Raw genomic sequence first — 25,439 nt, forward strand, 5'->3', positions numbered from 1 at the left:
GCACAGACGGTGGGATCACTATTGGATGCAACAGGGTGATCAGCGTCCCCAGCCTCCGCAGCACAAACATCATTACCACCCACCTGAAAATGCTGACGGAGAGTAAGGGCGTGGGCCAGCCTGTTGACATCCAAGAGCGTCCTATACAGGTCAAATTGACAGGTAGGAGAAAAGGTTAAGCCTCTTTTAAGTATGCTGATATCATCAGCTGACAATATGGAAGCGGATAGGTTGATTACTTCCAGTTCATCCTGTCCTTTTTGTATCTTGTCGGATATCGGCGGTTTGCCATGTTTTCGGCCTGCTCTCCGTTTTTTGAAACCGCTTTGTGTGAAACAGTCTCTTGACTTTGTATGGCCTGCGTCGATGACGAGATGAAATCCTGTTCGGAATCGGCAGAATCCAAATCTGTTGAACTGAAGGAAACCCTTTGTTGATTGTTTCTTTTCTTTTTATTGCGCAACTTTTTTAGGATTGAACGGGGTGTGTTCTGTTTGGAGTCTGTCCACGTATACACCTGGTTGGACTGATAGTCAAGCAGATCACGGTTAAATTTTCTCGTACACAATAGAAAACTGATCCATCCCCCATTGACTTTCAATGGTGTTCATGACGGATCCGTTGTGTCTATTTTAAAGATAATACAACCAGATCCATTCATAGCAGATGCAGACGGTCATATTATCATGACAAAAGCATTTTTGCTGATCCATGACGGATCCAGAAAAAGTGCTAGTGTGGAAGTAGCCTGAACCATATTGATTTATGTCTTTCTTCAGCCTTAAAAACTATTGGGGTAATTTACCAAACTGGTGTAAAGTAGAACTGGCTTAGTTGCTCATAGCAACCAATCAGATTCCACCTTCCATTTTCCATAGGAGCTGTCATAAATGAACGGTGGAATCTGATTGGTTGCTATGGGCCGCTAAGCCAGTTCTACCTTACACCGGTTTGATAAATCACCTCATATGTTACTTTGTTGTGTTACTATGATGTGTGTCGTGAGACAACAGTCTAAGAATCGACTTGATAAGTAACAGCATTCCACAGTCATTACCGCGTCAGGTTTGCAAAATTAGGCTCGGTACTTGAAATGACACTGTTCTTTAAACACATTTTTGATATGTTAGGCCCCTTTCACACGAGCAAGTTTTCCACGTGGGTGCAATGTGTGATATGAACGCATAGCACTCGCATTGAATCCTGACCCATTCATTTCAATGGGTCTGTGTACATGAGCTTTTTTTTTCAAGCATCAGTTCTGTGTTGTGTGAAAAACGCTGCATGTTCTATATTCTATGTTTTTCACGCAGCCCTGGCCCCATAAAAGTGAATGGGGCTTCAGTGAAAAACACATTGCATCCGCAAGCAAGTGCGGATGCAATGCATTTTTCACTGGTGATTGCTGAGATGTTGTTTGTAAACATTCTGTTTTTTATTGCGCGCTTGAAAAACACATCAAAACACATTACACCCGCGCAGAAAAAACTCAACGCAACTTGCTTGCAAAATGTTGTGAGTTTTACTGAACGCACCCTGAACGCATCCGGACCTAATCCGTCATTCTCGTGTGAAAGAGGCCTTATAGGGACATAGAAAAAGCTTGGATTGGTGGGGGTCTGAGTGCTGAGACCCCCACTGATCTCTAGAATGAAGTAAGAGAAACACATACAGTATATCATGCTCTTTCTCCTCTCTACATGAGACAGGCCCATAAAGTTTCTATTTAGTCAGTCTTGCTTCCTGTCAGGCAGGGAAGAGAGAGAGTGTGATATGCACACATTTCTCTCATCATTGTCAGTGCTCAGACCTTCATCAATCTAAACATTTGATATGTCCCTATAACATATCAAAGGTTTGTTCTAAGTACAGTGCAAATTTTAGGTAAAAACTGGATGTGTCCTTAGGGGTCTAAGGGTTATTTTTAATGATTTTTTAAGTACTGATAATTTCTGCATTTATTCTAACTTAATTTTACAAAACATTGTAGTTTACTTTCTTTTGTCTGCATTACACAAGTGTAACTGAATATTTTTTTTTATTTTTCCCTATGTTTTAGGTATGCCCTCAATTGAAATACCACTAAATGATAACTTGACAACTCAAATAAGTCAAAACAAAGTTTGTGGAGATAGGTAAGAGAACTGTAACCTCCTGTCGATTTTTGCGTATCTAGGATACAATGCATACCTCATTATAGGGCTCATTCTCATGAGCGATGTAAAACTTGTCCTTGTTATGACCGCTAAAAACTAATGACTTTCCGTCCGCACTCAGGATCTTCTAGCAACATTCAGTGAAATATGTACCACCACAGATAGTGTCCGTGTTCTTTATTTTATTTTTTTCAGACCATTGACTAGAATGGGTGTGTCTAGCAGGAAAAACAAAGCAGACTAGAGTATACTGCAATTTTCTCTGGACAGACCTGTATATCCGTGAAATAAAACTGACATTCAAATTGGCCCATTTAATTTAGTAGTATAGAGTAATCCTGGGGCAAGAGGCTGGCAACCAGGCTTCTCCAGCACCCAGTGTCGAGGTTGGTTTCGCCACATTTCTCCCCTTTTCCAAACAGACTAACAGGGTATCTGACCTTCTGCCGGTCAGTGCCCTTGTTAGTCCAGCAGCCCATCCACAAAATAGAAAGAGCAGTACAGCCCACCCACAATAAATGGTTACACCTGAGCAAGGGAGAAACCTGTCCATGCCCATGTGGTAGACTGCCTTGGTGGGTTGCTGAGTGGGCAGAGACCAGCGGTACTTTGCCCTGGTGCCAGCGCTACTACGGAAGAAGCCTGGTTGGAGCCTGATTGTTGAAGGGGGAGACCGACTGTCTCCCCTTTGGCTAAACAGCCCTGTTGCTGGGGCACAGGACCGACTGTCCCTACCCCCTGGGCTGTAAGTGCAGAGACCACGGTCCCATCTGCACTGTTGTGGGGCTTACTGTCTCCCCCCCCTGGTACGTTATGCTGCCGCTGGGGAGAGGGGGTAACAAGCTCCTCTCCCATACATACTTCCAGCCGCTGGGGAGGGCGACCGACCGTCTCCGCTCCCAATACAGTGACCTGCTGCTGGGGAAAGGAGACTGGGCTCTCTATTCCCTGCTGGACACTCTGCCGCTGGGGTGGGAGGACAAAGCTCTCCTCTCCCAATAAAACACTCTGCTGCTAGGGGACAGGTCCAACTGTCTCTGCCCCCTGTAACTCAGCCTGTCGCTGGGGAATGGAGTCTGGGCTCCCAATTTCCTGCAGAGACCTCTGGGTTCTTCCCAGTAAACCTCCACAATATCCTCCCAGCTGAAGGGCTCTGGACCTGGGTCTGACACTCTGCTCTCTCGCTGGGCCTTCCCAATGGAGTGGAAGAAATCTCGGAAGTCCTGCTCCAGTTCCCACTCCAGGGTTGCTAGGTGAGCCAGGTCTTTCTCTACCTCATGGGGGTCATCCCAATCCTGCCTAGCCTCCCTCTCATAGAAAATGTCCTGAAGTCTGGACTGTGCAGGGCTCCCGAAGTCAGGCTCTGCAAAGGACTCCCATAACAAGCCAGGACCATCAAACTCCTCTCCCTCTGGCTTGTCATGCTCAGCTGTCCATGGTATATACTATGCCATATACCACAGAGTGTCTGGTAGGCATCCTCCAGCCATACAGTAGCTCCTGCCATACCCGGTGCTCTAGTTCCTTCACCCATTCCTCCAGGCGCTGCTCTCCCAGGAAGGGCATCCGCAGAGCCACTTGCTTCTGCAATTGCTGCTCTTCATTGGGGAGATTCTCGCCTCGCTGGTATTGTACATTATCCAGGGCCTGGTACCAGATGCCTTTCCTTAATGCATCCCGGCCATCCAGGTCTTCCTCATCGTATGCCACTGCTGGTTCCATCCTGCTGCTGACAGGGTCGCTGTACTGGGACATGCGTTGCCCTCAAATTGTAATTCCAGGGAATGATGTTACTTTGTAGCTGTCCTTCTGGGCTGTGAGAATGATCCTGCTGCTTGCCACCAATTGTAACGGCATACAAGGGAATGCTCCAAACTCCCGAAGGAACCTCACGAATAGCTGCCAGCAGACGAATATGAAACGCACCCAAGCGGCTTACAATCCTAGCAATCAGCCTCTAACAGCATACAGTGAATCCCCCAAAGAACGAGACCAAGCTCCGTGTTGAGGGTAAAGCAGTGGACAGCCAGAGCTGTGTGTTCATTGTTCTTATATAACATTGTTACACATTAGTACAACCCACAGAGTTTTGTAAGACAACCAATAACCACGTACAATACACTCAGACACTCCCACACAAAATTACACAATGGGTTAATGTAATTATCACAGGCAGGAGAATACACAGTGTTATACAATGTCTTCTGTCCTGGAGACAATTGGGGAGTAATTCAATTATCTCTCAGGACAAAGGGAAATCGCCAATACACACGTGGGGACAATAGGACATAAATCACTATTCAAATATACAATGTCACAACCATTACAGTAAACATAGACATTTAACATATCCAAAAATGTCATGAGTTAGACCAGGGGTTCAAAAGTTAGTAAAAGTCCTTTGTGAACAAAGGAAGCATGGCTTTTCTGCCCAAAACCAGTTTTTACAGAATTAGGCATTAGGCTGTGTGAGATAATTGGCTTAACTGGGTGTGGTAAGCCAACTAGGTACAGAAAATACCTCTATTGACAACAGCAAAACTACACAAAAATACATAACTCCTATCAAACTGAACAGAACCCCCACATTCAACTTATCCCCAGATGGCTTGGATCTGAGCGCTCAATATATCCGAACAGCGCTCAGATGCCACAAACACAGTCAAATCGCCATGGGGTTTAAGTTTAGCATGGGCTGATGAGAGGGCCCATAAATCCTGGGGCAAGAGGCTGGCAACCAGGCTTCTCCAGCACCCAGTGACGAGGTTGGTTTCACCACAAACCCCAATTGTTACAGATTTTGCTGCAGATTAAGTTGGATCCGTGTATTAATCCGCAAGTGTGAGATGGAGAAACAGCTCTCTTTGTCTGAACATTGTGTTTGTGTAAATGAAGTTAAATGTTCTGGACTCTTGTTCTGCTGTTTGGCCACAAGATGCTGCTGTTTCCCACAGTGGCGTAGCATGGGGGGGGGGGCGGGGGTATGGTGGTTGCCCCAGGCGCAAAACTGGAGGGGGTACCAGGCAGCATAGTAGATTCCCTTCTCCATGCAGTTCAGCCTCATAGGCTTCAGGCTACTAGGCCAGAAAGCTATGAGGCAGTAGAAGGGCACAGGCAGGGTGAAAGTTAAACCACATGCATGGTAGGGACCTATACTCACAATATCACGTGACATTCCTAGGTCACATGGGTCAGAAGCTGGCTCGTGGTACAGAGAAGGAAGTTGGGTCACGGATGGCTGCTTGGGAGTGTCAGCGCAGGCAGGTAGAAAGAAATAGCGTCTGTCAGTACAGGAGACTCTGAGGAGGAGGTACATGTGAATACTGTGGATGTGCTGAGGACAGGGGGGAGTGTGAATTAAGGGGGTTTCTGTGTAAGATTTGATGGAGGTGTCTAAGATTGTATGGAGGGGGGCAGTGTAGGATTGTATGGAGGGGGTGCTGTGTAAGATGGTATGGAGGGAGGCAGTGTAGGATTGTATGGAGGGGGGGCTGTGCATTGTATGGAGGGAGGCAGTGTAGGATTGTATGGAGGGAGGCATTGTGGGATTATATGGAGGCGGGGCTGTGCATTGTATGGAGGGAGGCAGTGTGGGATTGTATGGAGGGAGGCAGTGTAGGGTTGTATGGAGGGAGGCAGTGTAGAATTGTATGGAGGAAGGCAGTGTAGAATTGTATGGAGGAAGGCAGTGTAGAATTGTATGGAGGGAGGCAGTGAAGGATTGTATGGTGGGAGGCAGTGTTGGATTGTATGGAGGGGGGCTGTGCATTGTATGGAGGGAGGCAGTGTAGGATTGTATGGTGGGAGGCAGTGTTGGATTGTATGGAGGGAGGCAGTGTAGGATTGTATGGAGGGGGGGCTGTGTAAGATTGTCTTGCAGGAGGATGTGATGACATGGCACAGGAGGGCACAGTGTGACTGCCTGCGCCAGGACACTGGAACTCACGCCATAGGCGATGACAAAGAGGATTACAGATGAGTATTATTATTTTTTTAGGTGTATATGCTAATGCATGCAGTATTAGGGGCACAACGGGAATGGGAGAGAGCTTTTTTTATACTCAGGAAGGGGAATTATATATATTAATAAACAGGGGACCATTATGTACTAATAAGACAGAGGGGGAACTATATATACTTATAATACAGAGGGGCCATTATATATATTATAAATACAGAGGGCAATATACATATAGTCACTATGGGGTGAGGGGGCGTTATAATATAGGGGCACTGCAGCAGTGGGGCTTTAGAAATACTGGGGCTACTACAGGGGGCATTATAACTACTGGGGGCACTATAGGTGTGCCTTATAGATCAGCCTTATTACTTCTGTGGGCTCTATAGGGGCCTTATCGCGGGATCTTGTTACTTCTGGTAACACTATATAGGATGCCTTATTTCTACTAGAGTCCCTATGGGGGCATTATTAATATTAGGTGTGCTATGGGAACATTATTATTGAGCACAATATAGAGGGCATTGCTAATGGGGTTGCTAATGGTGGTACTGTAGGGGCACTATTACTATTGAGGACAGTATGGAAGCACTATTACTATTGGGGGATTATCTACATGGTACTGTTGTCTGCTGTATAGTATTGGGGAACACAGTGGGTACAATATTGGGGATAGCAGCAGCATGACAATGATGATAGAAAAGTGAGGAAACTAAGATGTCTGTGTGTTAAACTCTGCAGTAACGAGATACGGCTGGAAGAAATAATCATGGCGGTCTGATCTCCAAAAGGAGAAGATGAGGAAAGAGAAAATCTACATCAGAGGAGACGTCACTGGATGTAGGATGTATGTGCGCTGTATTATCCTGCATGTTTTGTATAGTTGTATGTAATGTCAATCCAAATATCTGTTTAACACTAGGGCTGGGAGAGTTGTTGGACTGAGAATTTTCCACAGCAGAGACAGCAGAAGGGCTAGAATCAGCCCTTCCTTTTAAGCCACTGAGGGCCTCTATAGGCCCACACTGCCACAGCTGACCCCAGGTCACACTATGTCTGTTCTGAATTCTAGGGCCTCTCACCACAACAATGCAGACAATTTTCACTGTGTGCATTGCGGGGGTGGGCGGCCCCAGAACTCATAACTGGTAAAAGCCATGGTGTGCGCAATGCCCTTTTCTTAACATGCTGAGTCTAGCCAGAATCAGGATGTTCTGTGCGGGGAACTCTAGAGTCAAGAATCCTGGAGATCTCGAACTCTAAATTCCCATCAACCAGAACAGGAGGAGGGGGCAATGGCGATGGTTCCACTGGTCTCACATATTTTTTCAATAAAGATCTATGGAACACATCATGGATCTTCCAAGTCTGCGGAAGATTCAGTCGAAACGCTACTGGATTGATCAGCGCAGATATTTTGTACAGGCCGATAAATCTTGGACCCAGTTTCCAAGATGGCACTCTCAATTTAATGTTTTTAGTGGACAACCACACCAGATCACCCACACACAGGTCCGGACCAGTCACACATCTCCTGTCAGCCATTCGCTTATATCTCTCACCCATCATCTCCATCACCCATCATCAGTCCCAGAGAAGGTACCAAACTGAGGATGAAAACCATATGCGCCAAAAAATGGCGACTTACCCGTGGATTCCTGTCTACGGTTATTCAAAGCAAACTCCACTAAGGGCAGGAATGAGGACCAGTCCTCCTGATTTTCCGCCACAAAGCACCTCAAGTAGGTCTCCAGGTTCTGATTAGTACGCTCCATCTGTCCATTCGACTGTGGATGGAAAGCCGAAGAGAACGAAAGTTGAATGCCAAGCTGAGAGCAGAACGCCCTCCAGAACCTGGAGACAAACTGTGTGCCCCTATCAGAAACCACATCCGAAGGAATACCATGCAATCTCACGATATTGTCAACAAAAATTTGCGTAAGAGTCTTGGCATTAGGCAGACCAGTTAACGATATAAAATGAGTCATCTTGCTAAAACGATCAACTACCACCAAAATTACTGTTTTCCCCGAGGAACTCGGCAGATCCTTAATAAAGTCCATGGACAAGTGCGTCCAAGGACGAGACGGAATAGATAAAGGAAGGAGTGAACCAGCCGGTCGAGTATGAGCAACCTTAGATTGTGCACAGGTCTCACAAGCTGCCACGTAATCCTCAATGCTCCTACGTAACCCGGGCTACCAGAACCTCCGGGACACAAGGTCACAGGTGGACTTACCACCAGGATGTCCGGCAAGGACAGTATCGTGATGTTCCTTGAAAACTTTGTATCGCAGTTCTTCGGGAACAAATAACCTCCCTGGGGGACAGGAACCAGGAGCCCCCTCCTGGGCTCCCAACACCTCTATCTCCAATTCGGGATACAGAGCGGAAACCACAACCCCGTCGGCCAAAATCGGAGCAGGATCCTCTAAATCACCTCCCCCAGGAAAACTGCGAGACAACGCATCTGCCTTGATATTTTTGACCCCGGGACGAAAAGTGACGACAAAAGTGAACCTGGTAAAAAAACAGTGACCATCTAGCCTGTCTAGGGTTCAGACGCTTGGCAGATTGTAGGTAAGCCAAATTCTTATGATCCATATAAACAGTAACGGGGTGAGAAGCCCCCTCCAACCAGTGACGCCATTCCTCAAAGGACAATTTTATAGCCAGCAACTCTCTATCTCCCACAACATAGTTCCTCTCGGCGACCGAGAGCTTCTTGGAAAAGAAAGCACATGGGACCGATTTGCCAGGAGATGAACCCTGCGACAGCACCACTCCCACCCCCACTTCTGATGCATCCACCTCCACCACGAATGGTTGAGACACATCGGGCTGCACCAGAATGGGAGCAGACGCAAAACACTCCTTAATAGTCGAAAAGGCCTGCAATGCCTCCTCCGACCAATTAGAGACGTCAGTGCCCTTCTTTGTCATATCAGTCAGAGGTTTAACAATGGTGGAATAGTTTAGAATAAATTTTCTATAATAGTTAGTAAACCCCAAAAATCGCATCAAAGCTTTCTGATTCTCTGGTCGGTCCCATTCCAGAACCGCCCGGACTTTTTCGGGGTCCATACGAAAACCAGAGTCGGAAAGCAGATATCCCAAAAACGGAAGCTCCTGCACAGAAAACACACATTTTTCCAATTTGGCATATAACTTATTCTCCTGAAGGATCGTCAAAACCTGTCTCACATGATCCTGATGGGTCTTCAGATCAGGAGAGTAAATTAAAATGTCATCCAAGTAAACCACCACGAACCTCCCCACCAAGTGATGAAAAAGGTCATTGATGAATCGCTGAAATACCGCTGGCACGTTCGTCAACCCAAAAGGCATAATTAGATTCTCAAAATGACCCTCGTGCGTGTTGAAGGCCATATTCCACTCATCCCCTTCTTTGATTCTGATCAGATTGTAGGCCCCTCTCAAATCCAACTTGGAGAACACCCTGGCACCAACAATCTGATCAAAAAGATCGGAGATCAAAGGAAGGGGATACGGATCCCGGACCGTAATACGGTTCAATTCCCGAAAATCCAAACACTGTCTCAGTGATCCATCCTTTTTCTTGACAAAGAAAAAACCTACTGCCACCGGAGACTTAGATGGCCTAATATGACATTTTGCCAAACTCTCGGCGATATACTTTCGCATGACCTCTCTTTCAGGTTGGGAAAGATTGTAAAGGCGAGACTTTGGCAACTTAGCTCCTGGGATGAGATTAACTGGACAATCATAGTCACGATGAGGGGGCAATTCCTGGGTCCCACCCTCCGAAAAGACATCCGCAAAGTCTGAGAGATATTGAGGTAGAACCACAGTGGACACCCCTGAGATAGATGTGCCAAGACAATTCTCCGAACAAAACTCTCCCCAATCAATAATTTGTCTTGCCTGCCAATCAATAATTGGATTATGTTTTGTCAACCAAGGTAAACCTAGGACTAAAGGAGCAGGCAAATTCCTCATGACAAAACAAGAAATAAGCTCTACATGTGAATCATCCAACCTCAACTGAATATTATGTGCAATATGAGTGAGACTCCTTTGAGAAAGAGGTGAAGTGGGCAAAAACCAAGCCAAGTAGGGTAGAAAAGGAACTCTAATGGCATGTGCAATCTAATCCCCAAGCCAACTGCAAGGCGTCAGGGATCTAGAGCGAAAAATTCGGGGTGTATGAGGCAAGGCCAGAAGGAGACCTACAACCCATCTTGTGGATGACAAGGCCAGAGACATGATGCTCAATATTGCGGATACTGCCCCAAAGCGGAATGGAGGACCGGGAATACGTTGTGAAATGGATCATGAAAACCAACTGAACCTTGTAAAGTTTTGGTTCTAGGGAGTACTGGCAATGCCCTAGCCTCAGGAGATCGTGGGACCGAAACCTAACTGCCTAAACTATGCAGGAATGAGGGCCAAAAAGAACTATGTAGATAGGAAGAGAATCCTTGAATAGTTCCCCAGACAACAGCTATCTGCTAGCCGTGGTCCGCGCGTTGTTCTACTGTGTGCCCCTGAGAATTGTTTTAACGCTTGAGACGTGAAGACTGACCTACTATCTGAATCTTCTACTGTGAGGAAATGCTGAACCTTGTCCAAAACACGATTTAACGTGGTTGTAGAGAGTCTGAGGTTAGTGTGGCAAGAAGCTACGAAGCCATAATATACAAGATTCTGTCTATGACCTCCCATGAGTGAGGGAATGCAATTGCAATGAAGCTACCGGCGAAAATGAATTCCTAGTCATGGTAAAAAGGCAAAGACTTTGCGCGGGGACCTGGTTGACAAGATATGGTCGACTACGATCGGAGACTGAAATGCTAGAGGGAATTACCCTACTTGTTCCTCCTCTGGCAGGACCTGAACGAAAGCATGAACAATTAAAGCAAGACGAAATATCTGCGTAAGACATGACAATGTAGGGCGAACCGGACCAGTTTGCGGTCAAAACATAAAGTAAGCGATCAACATGGATTATTAGGAAATTAGGGAAGCAGGTATGTATGTGATACATACAGGCCAAATCAGCCCAGATGGACAACCAACCAGGCAATCAGCCCAGCAGGACTGAAAACAGTCATCGGGCCCCCGAAGCCATGGGGCCGAAGCAGTCATCGGGCCCCCGAAGCCGTCATCGGGCCCCCGAAGCCATGGGGCCGAAGCCACCAATGGGCCCCCGAAGCCATGGGGCTGAAGCCGTCATCGGGCCCCCGAAGCCATGGGGCCGAAGCCATCGTCGGGCCCCCGAAGCCATGGGGCCGAAGCCGTCGTCGGGCCCCCGAAGCCATGGGGCCGAAGCCATCGTCAGGCCCCCCGAAGCCATGGGGCCGAAGCCGTCGTCGGGCCCCCGAAGCCATGGGGCCGAAGCCGTCGTCAGGCCCCCGAAGCCATGGGGCCGAAGCAGTCATCGGGCCTCCGAAGCCATGGGGCAGAGTTTTTTTTTTTTTTTTTTTTAAATCAAGAAATTATGACTATAATAAGTGACCTGAATAAGGTGCAGGTGAAATTAAACCATGAGCCTGACAAATGTGGCAGGCGATACCTAAGATAAACTACGTGGCCTGAATAACATGCAAGGCGACATATCGTTAGGAACGAGACCTGACCGACGTGGAAGGTGACCCCCAACATAAATTCAACTGCATGACCTGAAAAGACGAAGGGAAACGTGACAGAAAATGGAGATAATAACGGACATTAACTAAAATGAAACCTAAATAACATAAATTGGCAAGCAGATAAAGATGTGAGTCATTCAAAACCAAAAGCATAGCTGCACAGGTGGACAGACAACCATTGGTCGGACTCCTGAAGCTATGGGGCCGAAGCAACCACCAGGAAACCATGGGGCCAGGCAGCCGCCGGGGTGCGAACCTTAGAATTGAGGACGGCTGGGGAAAAGATTGGGGCTTAACCCGACGGGTTTAGTAATCAACCGGGACTCGATAACCTAGAAAGACAAAGACATGGGGTAAAGCTTCTTAATGAAATGAGGCTGAAATGAACCGCAAGTACTAATCTGTAAAATATAAATGAACAAAAGAAAAATTCTGAAAGGTGTGCCACGGAAAATAGTATCAGATGGCCGTATGACCTACCAATGTCGATGATAATTGTGAAATCCTCTAAGCCAAGAGCCACTCCAGCGAGTCTCTTATGGCGGGAGCCATGCATGCGAGTCCCTTATGGCGGGAGCCATGCGTGCGAGTCCCTTATGGTGGGAGCCATGCGTGCGAGTCTCTTATGGCGGGAGCCATGCGTACGAGACTCTTATGGCGGAAAAAAGTATCAGATGGCAGTGCGAACTACAAGTGTCAGTGCCAATCGTGAGGTCCTATAAGCGAACAGCCACTCGGGCGAGCCTCTTATTTTTTTTTTTTTTTTTTTTTTTTATGCAGCACCAGAATGCCTTGGGGAATCGCATAGCCATGACCCTCTCCAACAGCGAACCTGGGACACTAACCAGCCTACAACCATGTCGTACCCCTAACAAACAAAACAAAACATGAAAAACGGTCAAGGGGCCCCCGGAGCCATGAGGCCGGATCAATCATTGGGCCCCCGAAGCCAGAGGGATGACGTTGCGGTGACGATAAGTAATTAAAACGTAAGCCAGACCTGATAGGATATGCAGAGGCATGAATGATTGGATTGGCTAGAAGGTGGCCTAAGGAACATAACTGCCAACAAGCGTTGAAAATATAGACATTAAAAATCTGAAGCACGTGCATACATAACACTAACCACCGCGAACCATAAACGTAAACATGAAATTGAAACAGAGATGGGAGAAAAACAAGAGTCATTGCAAGTTTGCTAAGAGAAGTCTCTTATTGTGACAAACAAATGAACAGCTTGTGAAAACATAGCAGGAAACTTACTCCTATTGGCCGACTGACCTCCGCTGAGGAGCTGTTTGGTGAACTGGGGCAGGAGACCAATCTAAGTGAATACGAACCAGAAGTAAAAGGAGACCAGTCTGAGTAAATATGAACCAGGATTAAAGAACCAGAGCGGTGGGTGCAGACTGCCCCGGTGAGACTATTGAGTAAAACCATGATGTAGCAATGAACAGGAGGATGCAGCTTTGAGTGGAAGTAGAGTACAACACATGATGTAACAACAAATGGGTGAATGGAGCGCAGCTCCGAGTATGGGTGGTGCATGAAAAGCATGGTATAAGCAGATGTATGAATGCAATTTGAAAGTGAGCAGAGTATTGACGTGATGTGAAAGCAGACAGGTGAACGCAGCTCTAGTAGTGAATGGAGTATAGGACAAGATGTAAAATCAGACATGCGGACGCCGCTTTGGATGTGCAAGGAATATTAACTTGATGTGACAGCAGACATGGAAAGCGGCTTTGGTGAGTGGGGTATATGACCTGGTGTAGCAGTATAAGTGTGAACGCAACTCTGGGTAAAAGCAGAGCATGAAATTTGGTATAACAGCAGCTCTGGTTGTGAACGGAGCATAACATAGATGTAACAGCGACATGAATGAAGTTCTTGAAATGGGCCTGGAAAGAACCTGCAGTAGTATAGGACGTGTGAACGCAGCTCTGGGTGCGAGTAGAGTAAACCCGATATACCGATAGAGTGGGGTATGGCAGAGACTTATTCTAACAACAAAGCATGACATATAGCGTAGTATCAGCAGTGGCTGAACCTGACGGTCCAGTTGTCACCCAACATTTAGCTTGTCCTGGGCGATCCAGGTAACAAGACAAATGACATAGCATGGTATCTGCAGTAGCTGAACCTGGGCGATCCAGGTGACATACAACATTTAACTCGGCCTGGGCGATCCAGGTGACATACAACATTTAACGTGGTCTGGACGATCCAGGTGACATACAACATTTAACTCGGCCTGGGCGATCCAGGTGACACACGACATTTAACGTGGCCTGGGCGATCCAGGTAACAAGACAAATGACATAGCCGTGATCTGCCGTGGCTGAACCTGGACGATCCAGGTGACATACTAAAACATTTAACTCGGCCTGGGCGATCCAGTTGACATACAACATTTAACGTGGCCGGGACGATCCAGGTGACATACAACATTTAACTCTGCCTGGGCGATCCAGGTAACAAGACAAATGACATAGCCGGTATCTGCAGTGGCTGAACCTGGGTGATCCAGGTGACATATAACATTTAACTCGGCCTGGGCGATCCAGGTAACAAGACAAAAACATATAGTATCAGCCGTGGCTGAACCTGGACGGACAAGGTAACATGCGGCCTGTGCACCTGAGAACACACGCCTGTGACTGAGGCTGTGGCTTGTATATGAAGAGCCTCCGCCCCTCCCACAAATGCAGGCTGACTAATCAGCCTTACCAATGTGTTAGTAAAAATTCAGTTTTTTAAAAGCTGGTGTCAGAGTTGCTTTCCTCATTAGTGACTTTGCTGTATCCTGGGGAGCCCACCCCGGTACACAGCTTACAACTTGGCATAGTTGGCAGGATCCAGCAACTGTTATAGACAGGAACGTGGCGGGAGACCTTCCCCGGCGCCAATGGCAAAGATTCAGGACCCAGCTCAGGGTGCACCAGTGCAAGGCCAGCTTGCCCCTGCCATGCCCGCCCCAGTAGGGTACATCCCGTGGGGATGCTGTTGCATCATCTGCCAAAATTTGACTGTAAAAATATGACGTTGCAGGACTGGACTGAAAGTGTGCAAAGTGTGGTTAGGATGTGTAACCTGACCCCCGAGCTGCGGGCAGAGGTTGCCTTGGGGGCTCTAGAGGGTGACGTCAGATGGAGAGTGATGGTAAGGCCCAAATCCTAGAGAGACACCCTAGAGAAAATATTTTCCCTGCTGGAAAGATCCCAAGGTAGGGGCCTGCTAAAGTAGTGCAGCTGCGGAGCCACTTCTTCAACAGACCACAGCGAGAGGGCGAGACCCTGATGCAAGTACTCCAATGCCCTAATAGAGACGCTAAATGAAATACAGGCGAGATCCAGAGGCCATGGGAGCCTTTCGGGAGGTGGACCGGCTACTAAGAGAACAGTTCATAGTGGGGCTATCAAACAAGTTCTTACAGGACAAATGGCAAGAGATGACCCGGACGACGTCTGACATGACATTCTACAGCGTCTACCTTGCCGCCGTGGAGAGAGAGGAAGAGCACATGTCTGTGGCGGCGAGAGTAGTGAGTAGCACCTATGCTACAGGGGACCGGTCGGGGTCTGAATACACGGAGTCCTTAAAGGATGTGGTCCAGGCTCTGTGGACAGAATTGAGAGAACTTCGGCTGGAAGTGTCCCTGATGAAGACAGAATCTCCCCGGCCTCCGGAAACGACCTCAGCACCCCGCGCCACTCCACCCAGGATAGCTCAGGTGCAGGGACACATCAAAAGAGGGCTCCTCTACTGGGCTTGTCGACAGTACGGCCATATGGCCAGAGAGTGCCCCGAACAGATGACGGCTGCCAACAACAGTAAGATGGACATCTGAGGGATAGTCTGGATGCTGGTCCGACCGTTTGGGCAAGACATCGGAAAGAAGGGGGTTGTGCTGGTGAACCATTCGTCCTGGAAAGAAATGGATGTGACAATAGGTATGAATGTGCTGAGAGACCTAGACCATCAACTCTATGCCAAAGAAGGGCCGAAGTATTGGCAACGGGCCACCACGCATCGGCCAACCCAGAAGGTTTTACAGCCAATGGTGAGAAACTGTAGTCTGCAGAAGAGCAACATGTCCGGTCGGCCCATTGGATACGTGAAGGTGCGCGGAGGACCCAAGTGAAGATCCAACCTCGAAAAGAACAAATCTTGACACTGCCAGTGTGGGCTGGAAGACAACTGAATGGACTAGAGGTCCTGATCGAGCCCGCTAACCAAGAGGAAACGCAGACTCACCCACTGTTAGCCTAGGTCCTCGCTATTGTGAAGGATGAATGTGTGCCTGTTCACTGTCTCAATGTTGAAGACTGCGAGTTAACCGTTCCTGGGAATACCTTGCTGGCCAAAGTTTGTGTCCGAAGGGGAGACACCAACAGCGGAGTGGAACAGTCAAGTGATCATAGCCCGGATGGAGGTGGACTGCAAGACCCTGACTCCAGGACAACAGAATTCACTGGAAGACACCCTTTGGGAATTTCAGTAGGCGTTCTCAAGACATGATGAGGACTTTGTGTGTGGTTCCACCATCGAGCACGAAATCCCCACCGGTGATGTTGCACCAATCAGGGAACGTTACCAGCAAATCCCGCCTTAAAGGGTTTCTGTCACCCTGCAAAACTCATTATTTTTTTTTTGGATAGTTAGATTGCTCATAGTGCGATATAGCAGAATATAATGCTCTTACTTACTTTCATGCGGCCGATTCTTTATAAAACGAACTTTTATAATATGTAAATGAGGGCTCTACCAGCAAGTAGGGCGTCTACTTGCTGGTAGCTGCTGCAGAAATCCGCCCCCTCGCCGTGTTGATTGACAGGGCCAGCCGTGATCTCCTCCTCCGGCCGGCCCTGTCAGTAATTCAAAAATCGCGCGCCTCGCGTCATTCGGCGCAGGCGCTCTGAGATGAGGAGGCTCGTATCCTCAGCACTCCCTCAGTGCGCCTGCGCCGATGACGTCTTCTCTTTCGGTGATGTCATCGGCGCAGGCGCACTGAGGGAGTGCTGAGGATACGAGCCTCCTCATCTCAGAGCGCCTGAGCCGAATGACGCGAGGCGCGCGATTTTTGAATTACTGACAGGGCCGGCCGGAGGAGGAGATCACGGCTGGCCCTGTCAATCAACACGGCGAGGGGGCGGATTTCTGCAGCAGCTACCAGCAAGTAGACGCCCTACTTGCTGGTAGAGCCCTCATTTACATATTATAAAAGTTCGTTTTATAAAGAATCGGCCGCATGAAAGTAAGTAAGAGCATTATATTCTGCTATATCGCACTATGAGCAATCTAACTATCCAAAAAAAAAAAAAAGAGTTTTGCAGGGTGACAGAAACCCTTTAAATGTACCAGAAGGTGAAGGATATGATGGCCAGCATGTTAGAAAAACAGGTGATCCAGGAAAGTCAAAACCCTTGCGGAAGAAAGATGGGAGTCTCCAGTTTTACAGGGATTATCAGAAGCTGAATGCCCAGACCGTCCGAGATGCATAACCCCTTAAGCAACTTGAGGAGTCATTATCCGCCCTGAGTCATGCAAAGTTCTTCTCGACTCTTGACCTGGCCAGTGGGTACTGGCAGGTACCAGTGGCCAAGAGGAACAAATCGAAGACGGCCTTTATCCTACCTATGGGACTCTACGAGTTCAACCGGATGCCCTTTAGCCTTTCCAAATATGCCCCAGGAACATTCCAGCGGTCGATGGAGCACTGTCTGGGAGATCTCAACTTTGAGTCGGTACTAAAATACCTGGACGACATAGTAGTGTTTGGGGCCTCCTTTGAGGATCACCTTCAAAAGCTGCGACAGGTCCTAAGACGGCTGCGAGACCATGGGCTCAAGATCAAGCCCAAGAAGTGTTAACTGTTTTGACAGCAGATAGAGTATTTGGGACATTTTGTCACCCAGGAGGGTGTAAAGCCGGCCCCCAGCAAGGTGGAGGCCGTCCAGAAGTGGCCCCAGCCAAGTACACTACGAGAGGTGTGGGCGTTCATGGGAATGATTATACCCAAATTTGGTCTTTTGGTGGGCCCGTTAAACAAGTTATTAAGGGGCACTGCGGGGGGGGGGGGGGGCAAAGAATCGTCCCATCAAATGGGGACCCCGACAACAAGAGGCCTTTGCTGTACACTGACGGAAATCTACATGGTTTGGGGGCCGTGTTATCCCAAGTCCAGGATGGATGTGAGAGAGTCAATGCCTATGGCAGCCGGTCTCTGAGGGAGTCCGAGCGCAACCCTGACAACTATAACTCCTTTAAACTGGAACTACTGCCATGACCAAAAGGTTTGCGGAGTACCTGACAGGTGCAGAGGTGACCGTAATGATGGACAACAACCCGTTAGCACATCTGGAGAATGCCAAGCTCGGTGCAGTTGAGCAGAGGTGGTTGGCTTGCTTTTCTAAGTACCATTACTGCATAAAGTTCCAGTCAAGTAGGGAGAACGGCAACGCAAATGCACTCTCCCGAGTTCCTGTAGGGTTGTCGACTCAGAATACCGATGAAGAGCTAGAGGACACTGAAACTCCTGACCTTGGTCGATTACCCATGTTCCAGGACATGGCATATTCAAGTGGGGTGGCGTCCATGGTGTTGGGAAAGATGTTGACTCATTGGGAGAGAGTCCAGAATAGCTGTCTGGACTTGTGGAAAGTGAAAGAATGGGTCCTGTCACGGATGGTGTTGCAGAAAGCTGGAACTTATAAATAAACATCCTACTGGCTTGATCCCAAACTAAGGAGTATATGGGTGTGCCCTATAAAACCCCTAGAGCTCTCCCTGACTGCTATGCCCATGCAAAGGTCTTTATGGTAGACGATTGCATGCCCGCGTTCCACACCTGAAACCCTATAAAAGTGAGGGGACACGACCACCGGCTCCCTGCACTTAATACGGACGGAGTCAGGGTCACCTAGAATCAAGCCAGCAAGGAAACACAAATAAAGGAAAAACACTTATCTGAGGAATCAGCAGTAGCAGCCTCCAGCAGTGAACAACCCATCCAGGAAGAAGTATAAATCGCAAAGTGAGGCAGTATTGGAGGGAATATAAAGGGAGACAATTAGTGTAAATAGGTGACAGCTGGGAGAAGGAAAGGAGATGACAAAGTGAAACCAAAACAAAGAACGTCATGCAAGAGATAGAGAAGAACGTCTAACAGACCTTCTCACAGGACTGGCGGTGACAGGTCCGGACTAAGATCTGTCCTCGGCCAGAAGAGCGGGCCCATCTGACTACAGAGGGCTAAAAGTAGTTGAGGCAGTGGGATAAGCTGACTGTTTCCCAGGGCCTCCTGAGTCGGACCATATACTTGCAATCAGAGTTGCAGTACCGGCGACAGATTGTCATCCCCATGTCATTGGGACTGTAGGCTGCCCAGGAAGCCCATGAGAGGGGAGCCCATTTCGGGAGCGAAAAAAATGTTCAAGTGGCTTCAACGACTGGTATACTGTCCAGATCTGGTAGACATGGTGGCCGAGGCATGTCTTAAGTGTCGGCCCTGCAGGCTGAATAAGAGTACTGAACAGCGAGCTCTTGTCCAGGCCGTCTGGACCTCAGCGCCCCTAGAGCTCCTTATGATCTATTAAGTACAGATTGGGTACTCTACATCAGGACACTCATACTGTTTAGTCATGACAGATCATTTCACAAAGTATGTGGTGGCTGTACCCACCAGAAACCAGAAGGCCGAGTCGGCTGCTGAAGTGGTCTGCAAACACTTTATACAGGTGCTCGGGTGTCCACAGAGGATACATTCGGACCAGGGGGCATGTTTTCATGGTACTCTAATGAATAAGTTGTACCAATTGTATGGGATCGAACGTTCCCACACTACCCCGTATCACCCCCAGGGAAACGGGGCGTGCGAGCGCTTCAACCGCACCTTGCTCCAGATGCTGCAGACTCTGGAGGACAGCCAAAAGGTTTGGTGGCCCGAGTACCTACCTGAACTGATGTGGGCCTATAACAACAGGGTACACAGTACCACCGGGTACTCCCCCCATATGCTTATGTTTGGGAGAGCCGGACAGGAGATTGAGGATCTCCACATGCCCGAACCGATGGAGCCACCACCGAGTAATACCACCACATGGGTGCAAGGCCACCACCACCGGCTGAGTGCGATCCACAAGGTTGTGGGGGAGCGCCTGGGACAAGTGGTACACCCTAATCCAAGAACAGTGCAGAGGGATGGGTATGCCCCGGGTGATCGAGTGATGGTCAAAGACAAACGGCCATCTGGGAAGCTGGATAGGCGGTGGGAGACGATCCCATACATGGTGAAGAGGAGGGTAGACCCTGATATCCCGGTCTATGAGGTAGAGCCAATAGGGACTGGGGGGCCCTCACGAAACATGCATGTTGAGGACCTGTAATTTTGATGAGCCAGTGTGCGTGGAGGAGATGCCTCCTCCTGCTCAGAATATAGAGGAAATTCCCTTAGAGGAGGAGGAGGAGTGGCAGGCTGCCCCTGCCTCGGTACCTACCGAGGCACCAGACATGGCATGTTTGCCACCCAGGGAAAATGTTGTCACGGCCTTCTGGGTGATTGCTGTGACATGGTTGCCAAGCATGTTGTTGCCTGCGGCAACGTGTAGCTTTCCATGCTTGTGTGTGCACTTCCCCTTTAAGTGGCTTCCTCCCCTTGTCTGGTGTTGGAAGGGTTAACTCCCTTCCTAGTGTTTTGTTTACACTGGGTTTATGTGTGTGGGGGTGCAGCTGCTTGGGCTATTTAGCCTCTGCTGGATGCCTGAAGCTGGGGGGTACTCCAGCCATGGTGTATGCTGGAGCTATCTTCCTGGCATATTCCATCTGTCCAGTGAGGGCCACCCTTGTGGTCACAGAAGATGTTTTTATGGTGTCTCACGTTTATTGCAGCTATGGGTGTCCTGGGTGGTTGTGGTGTGTGCTGTGTCCTTTTTATGTTGGTGTGGACATCAGCACTTGTGCACGGGTTCCAGTCAGTGTGTCTGTGGCAGGTAAGTGTGTTACTGGTTTCGCTTACCTGCCATCTCTATTGCTGTATGTGTTCCCCTCTCCTTGCAGCCTGGCCTCAGATAGAGACTCCTGTTCCTCCATTACTGGGATGAACAGGTTGTCTCTCCCCTGCTCCTTGGTGAGGGATTACCAAGGCGACTTAGGGTCTTTAGGTATCCGGAGTATGAGTCGTCCTACCATCGGGGTCCGCTCATACGGTGAGGAGTCAGGGAGAGGATTAGGGATGTTGCAGGAGGTGACCTGCTCCCTTATAACTCCTTTTGGCCAGGCTGATCCCCTTTACCCTCTGACACCGCACTTGTCCCAACCGTGACAAGTGTTGAGTGGTCAGCAGCCCCTCTCCAATTAAATGTGCCTGGCGTCCCCAGTGCTTCCGAGCCTATCACTTTATGTAGGTCAATGAGGCCCAATGCTGGTGTGCCCCACAATGCTATGCCCAGGATGAGTTTGTATGGGGAGAGTTGCCGAGGACGACAATCTCTGGTGGGGTGGCATGTGATATGGGGAAACAGCTATCATTGTCTGAACATTGTGTTTGCTTAAATGAAGTTAAATGTTCTGGACTGATGTTCTGCTGTTTGGCCACAAGATGCTGCTGTTTCCCAGGAACAGCTGACTAACTGCATATATATTTCCATATTCATGAGAGGTGTGGTTTGAGAATTTGCTAGAGGAAGCTGCCGCCATCCTGGGAGAGCTGAGGAGCTCTGTGTGTGCAGAAAAGCTAATGAATCCAGGAGTGAGAGGACCTTCCCTGTGACCAAAGCTGCAGATGAGTGAAGCTGATTGTCGTCCAAGACCCAGAGCCTGTCCAGGGAGAGGAGGATTGTTTCCAGGAAGACTGACAAGAGCTAAGGAACAAGCTGCATACCCTGTGGGACCTCATGTTTGCCGGAGATACTGGTTGTTAGGTTCAGAGATATCAGTGGATAAGGAGCAGACCGGGGTCGGTAAGATAGTGCACGCATCTCACTGCAGTTTGGCATCTAGAGACTTAAACCAGACCTGTAGTTAGATAGTTAGGGTCTCTGCTTTGTGTCAGATCTAAAGAGTTGCTACTGGTACTACAAGGACTCCATTACTAAATGGGACATTGCACATTTGGGAGCTGATTAGTGTTGGGCGAGCATGCTCGGCCGAACACTAATTTTACTGCTATATAACCAATAAACGTGCAGGATTGGCATTACAGTGATTGGCTGGCCGGAACGCGACATCGGGTGTTTGGCTCAGTCTTAGTCAGGGAGAGCTGAAGAGCAGAAGGGAGATAGTGTAGGAAGTGAAATAGGAATATTTTAGCTTTACACTTATTATAGACCCAAAGGTCCTTTTAAGGACTATTGTTGTGTGCGTCAATAATATATATTTTTAGCGCAACCTGAGCTAAATTGCTAAAACTTGTTAGAGACCCAAAAGTCCTTTTAAGGACTATAGTTGTATCTGGCAGCAATATATATTTTTAGCACACCTGCGCTAAATAGCTTTCAACTGTTTGGCCGCTGCAGACAGCAACATTATTTCCACTACATCTCCTGTCTAACGTGTGTGCAGCCTAAAAATATCTGTGATATGCAGTGTACTTTTTCCGTAGACAGTGTCCGCTGTGGACAGTTACATTACCTGCGCTACATCTCCTGCATAACGTTTGCGTATCCGAAATATCAGTGACATTCAGTCAAATTTTTTTGCTGCTTGTGGCAGCTACATTACCTGCGCTACATCTCCAGTATAACATTAGCGCATCTGAAATATCAGTGACATTAGTGTAATTTTTTTGGCGTGAACACTAGCAACCTCACCACCACCAGCATGATCCGGCACATGGCATCAAAGCACCCTAATAGGTGGGCCGAACGCCTGGGTCCACAAACAGTCTCTGCGGGTCACAAAACTGCCTCCTCTTCCTCTGTGTTACATGCTGGCCAATCCCCTGTCCAAGACGCAGGCCCGGATGCCTCTCCCCATGCACCTGGACCTTCACAAGCACCATCAGCTAACACATCCACTTCTGTGTCCCAGCGCAGCATACAGATGTCTATACCCCAGGCCTTTGAACGAAAGCGCAAATACCCAGCCACCAACCCATAGGCCATAGCACTAAATGCGCACCTTTCCAAATTGTTGGCCCTGGAAATGTTGCCATTTAGTCACGTGGACACTGAGGCTTTCCGCAGCCTGATGGTGGCGGCTGTCCCGCGGTACTCTGTCCCCAGCCGCCAATATTTTTCATGGTGTGCAAACCCACACTTACACCAGCATGTGTCCCGTAACACCGCCCATGCCCTGACCAACGCAGTTATTGGGAAAGTCCACTTAACGACTGACACATTGACAAGTGCTTTAAACCAGGGACGCTACATTTCCCTGACGGCACACTGGGTGAATGTTGTGAAGGCCGGGAGCGAGTCGTACCCTGGGATTGCACAGGTGCTGCTGACACCAAAGATTGCGGGCTGTACTTCCATCAGGGTTTCCACCAACACCTACATTAGTGGCTACAACCCCCCCTTCTCCTCCTCCGCCTCCTCCTCCACTTCCACCTCTGAATTATCATCTTGCAGCACCAGTCAGCCATCAGTCAGTAGCTGGAAGCAGCAACAGGCCGTGCTTAAACTGATCTGCTTAGGTGACAAACAGCACACAGCTGCAGAGCTGTGGCAGGGGATAAGGGACCAGACTGAACTGTGGCTCTCGCCACTTAACCTACAACCAGGCATGGTTTTGTCTGATAATGGCCGTAACTTGGTGGCTAGTGATGGGTGAACATCGATTCGCGAACGTGATCAAATATTCGCGAACCGCAAGTTCGCGGCGGTCCCCATTCACTTGAATGGCAGGCGAACCTGAAAAACCTTCAGGTCATTATTGCAGCCACCAAATACTAACAAGAAGTGCACAAATCGTCCCACAACATGGACAGTGACATATCAGAAAGGGATCAATGGCAAGAATTCCCACAAAAAGTATGTATTTTAATCAGGGGCCATTTTTATGCTTCTTAAAGGGAAACTGTCAAAAATGTGGCCTGCTGGAGCATAGAAAAAATTTATTTTAGGCCACAGGAGTACAGTCCCCAAACATTAGGCATTCACCGGACAGAAAACATCAAGTGAATTTATGGCTAGAGGTATATTAGACAACCACTGGATAACTATTTTACTTCAGGCCAGTGGAGTACAGGCCCCAAAACGTATTCATTCAATGTACAGAAAAGAACAAGTGATTATGTGGCTGGATGTATATTAGACAGTCATTGGATATCAATTTTACTGCAGGCCAGTAAAAATAAATGTCAAATACATATGTTTAAAAGAACTAAAAATATATAATTTGATTAAAAACATGGCTAACGAAATCCCCCCTCTTGAATAAACCCCAAATGATAATAGGTGAAATCAATAACACATGCTCGTCACAGGTGTTGAATTCCTCCTAGGCCCCAACAATTAGGCATTCACAGTACAGAAAAGATCAAGTGATTATGTGGCTGGAGGTATATTAGACGGTCAATGGATATCAATTTTACTACAGGCCCAAAAAATTTTTCATTCACCGGACAGAAAATATCAAGTGATTATGTGGCTGGAGGTATATTAGGCGGTCACCGTATAAAATTTTTACTGTTGGCCAGTTAGATTACAGGCTCCAAAAATTATGCATTCACTGTACAGAAAAGATCAAGTGATTATGTTGACTGAAAGTATATTAGACGGTCAATGGATATCAATTTTACTGCAGGCCAGTGGACTACAGGCCCCAAAAATTATTTATTCACCGTACAGAAAAAAATAATTGATAATGTGGCTGGAGGTGCATTCGGCGGTTATCGTATAACAATTTTACTGTTGGCTAGTTAGATTACAGGCCCCAAAAATAATGCATTCAGCGTACATAAAATATCAAGTGATTATGTTGCGGGAGGTATATATCACGACCATGGTCATGGTCGTGACTCTGGACTCGCATGTGGTTGCCTGCGGTTTGGTAGTTGTCAACTACATGGTGAGAGCTACTTGTTTGTTGCCTCACGTGTGGTTGCCGCTGGCAACAAGATTGTGTTTGGCGGTATAGCATCCTGAGCGGTTGCTAGGCAGCTTGCTGCCAAGTGCATGCGGTTGCTCCTGGTTTGGTTTGTATGGTGTGCACTGTTACTCCTTCCGTCACTTGTGGTTGCCTGTGGCAACGTGTAGTATTGTGTGCGTGTGTGGCAGTGTCTCGGCCTGCTGGCTGATTCCCAGGACATGATTGCCACGCATGCCGTTGCCGGCGGTAACTGGTGCGGTGTGATATTTATGTGTGCACTTTTCCCAGTTCGTGGTGTATGAGGTTTAGTTATGTATGCACTTTCCCTTTAAGTGGTTTCACTTCCCTCCTTAGTGTTGGAAGGGTTAATTCCCTTTCCACTGTGTGTCTGTGTGGGTGTGGCCACTTTGGGCTATATAGCCTCAGTTGAGACCTGATGTCTGAGGGGTACTCCAGCCTTGTTTGTAAGCTGGAGGCACCCTCCTGGTCCCTTATACCATCTGCCAGTGAGGGCCACCCTTGTGGTCATAAATGTTTTTATGTGATGTTAAGTTGATGTGGCTTTCCTTTCATGTTTAATGCAGCTATGGATCTGTGTGTGTATGTGTGTTTGCTGTGTCCGTTTATGTATGGTCTGGACATCAGCTTGTGAGCACGGGA

At 48.1% G+C, this 25,439-nt stretch overlaps 1 protein-coding gene across 3 annotated transcripts in view; it reads left to right on the forward strand.

The window, feature by feature from the left end:
* Positions 1-25,439, forward strand: part of MOCOS (molybdenum cofactor sulfurase) — a 1,795,153-nt gene that overhangs the window by 1,283,125 nt on the left and 486,589 nt on the right. For all 3 annotated transcript variants that reach the window (XM_040432351.1, XM_040432352.1, XM_040432353.1), the window contains exon 10: positions 2,060-2,135. In XM_040432351.1, the coding sequence (XP_040288285.1) occupies positions 2,060-2,135 (76 nt within the window). The remainder of the gene's footprint in view (positions 1-2,059; positions 2,136-25,439) is intronic.

Source organism: Bufo bufo, chromosome 5, assembly GCF_905171765.1.
Source record: "Bufo bufo chromosome 5, aBufBuf1.1, whole genome shotgun sequence".
NCBI lineage: Eukaryota > Metazoa > Chordata > Amphibia > Anura > Bufonidae > Bufo > Bufo bufo.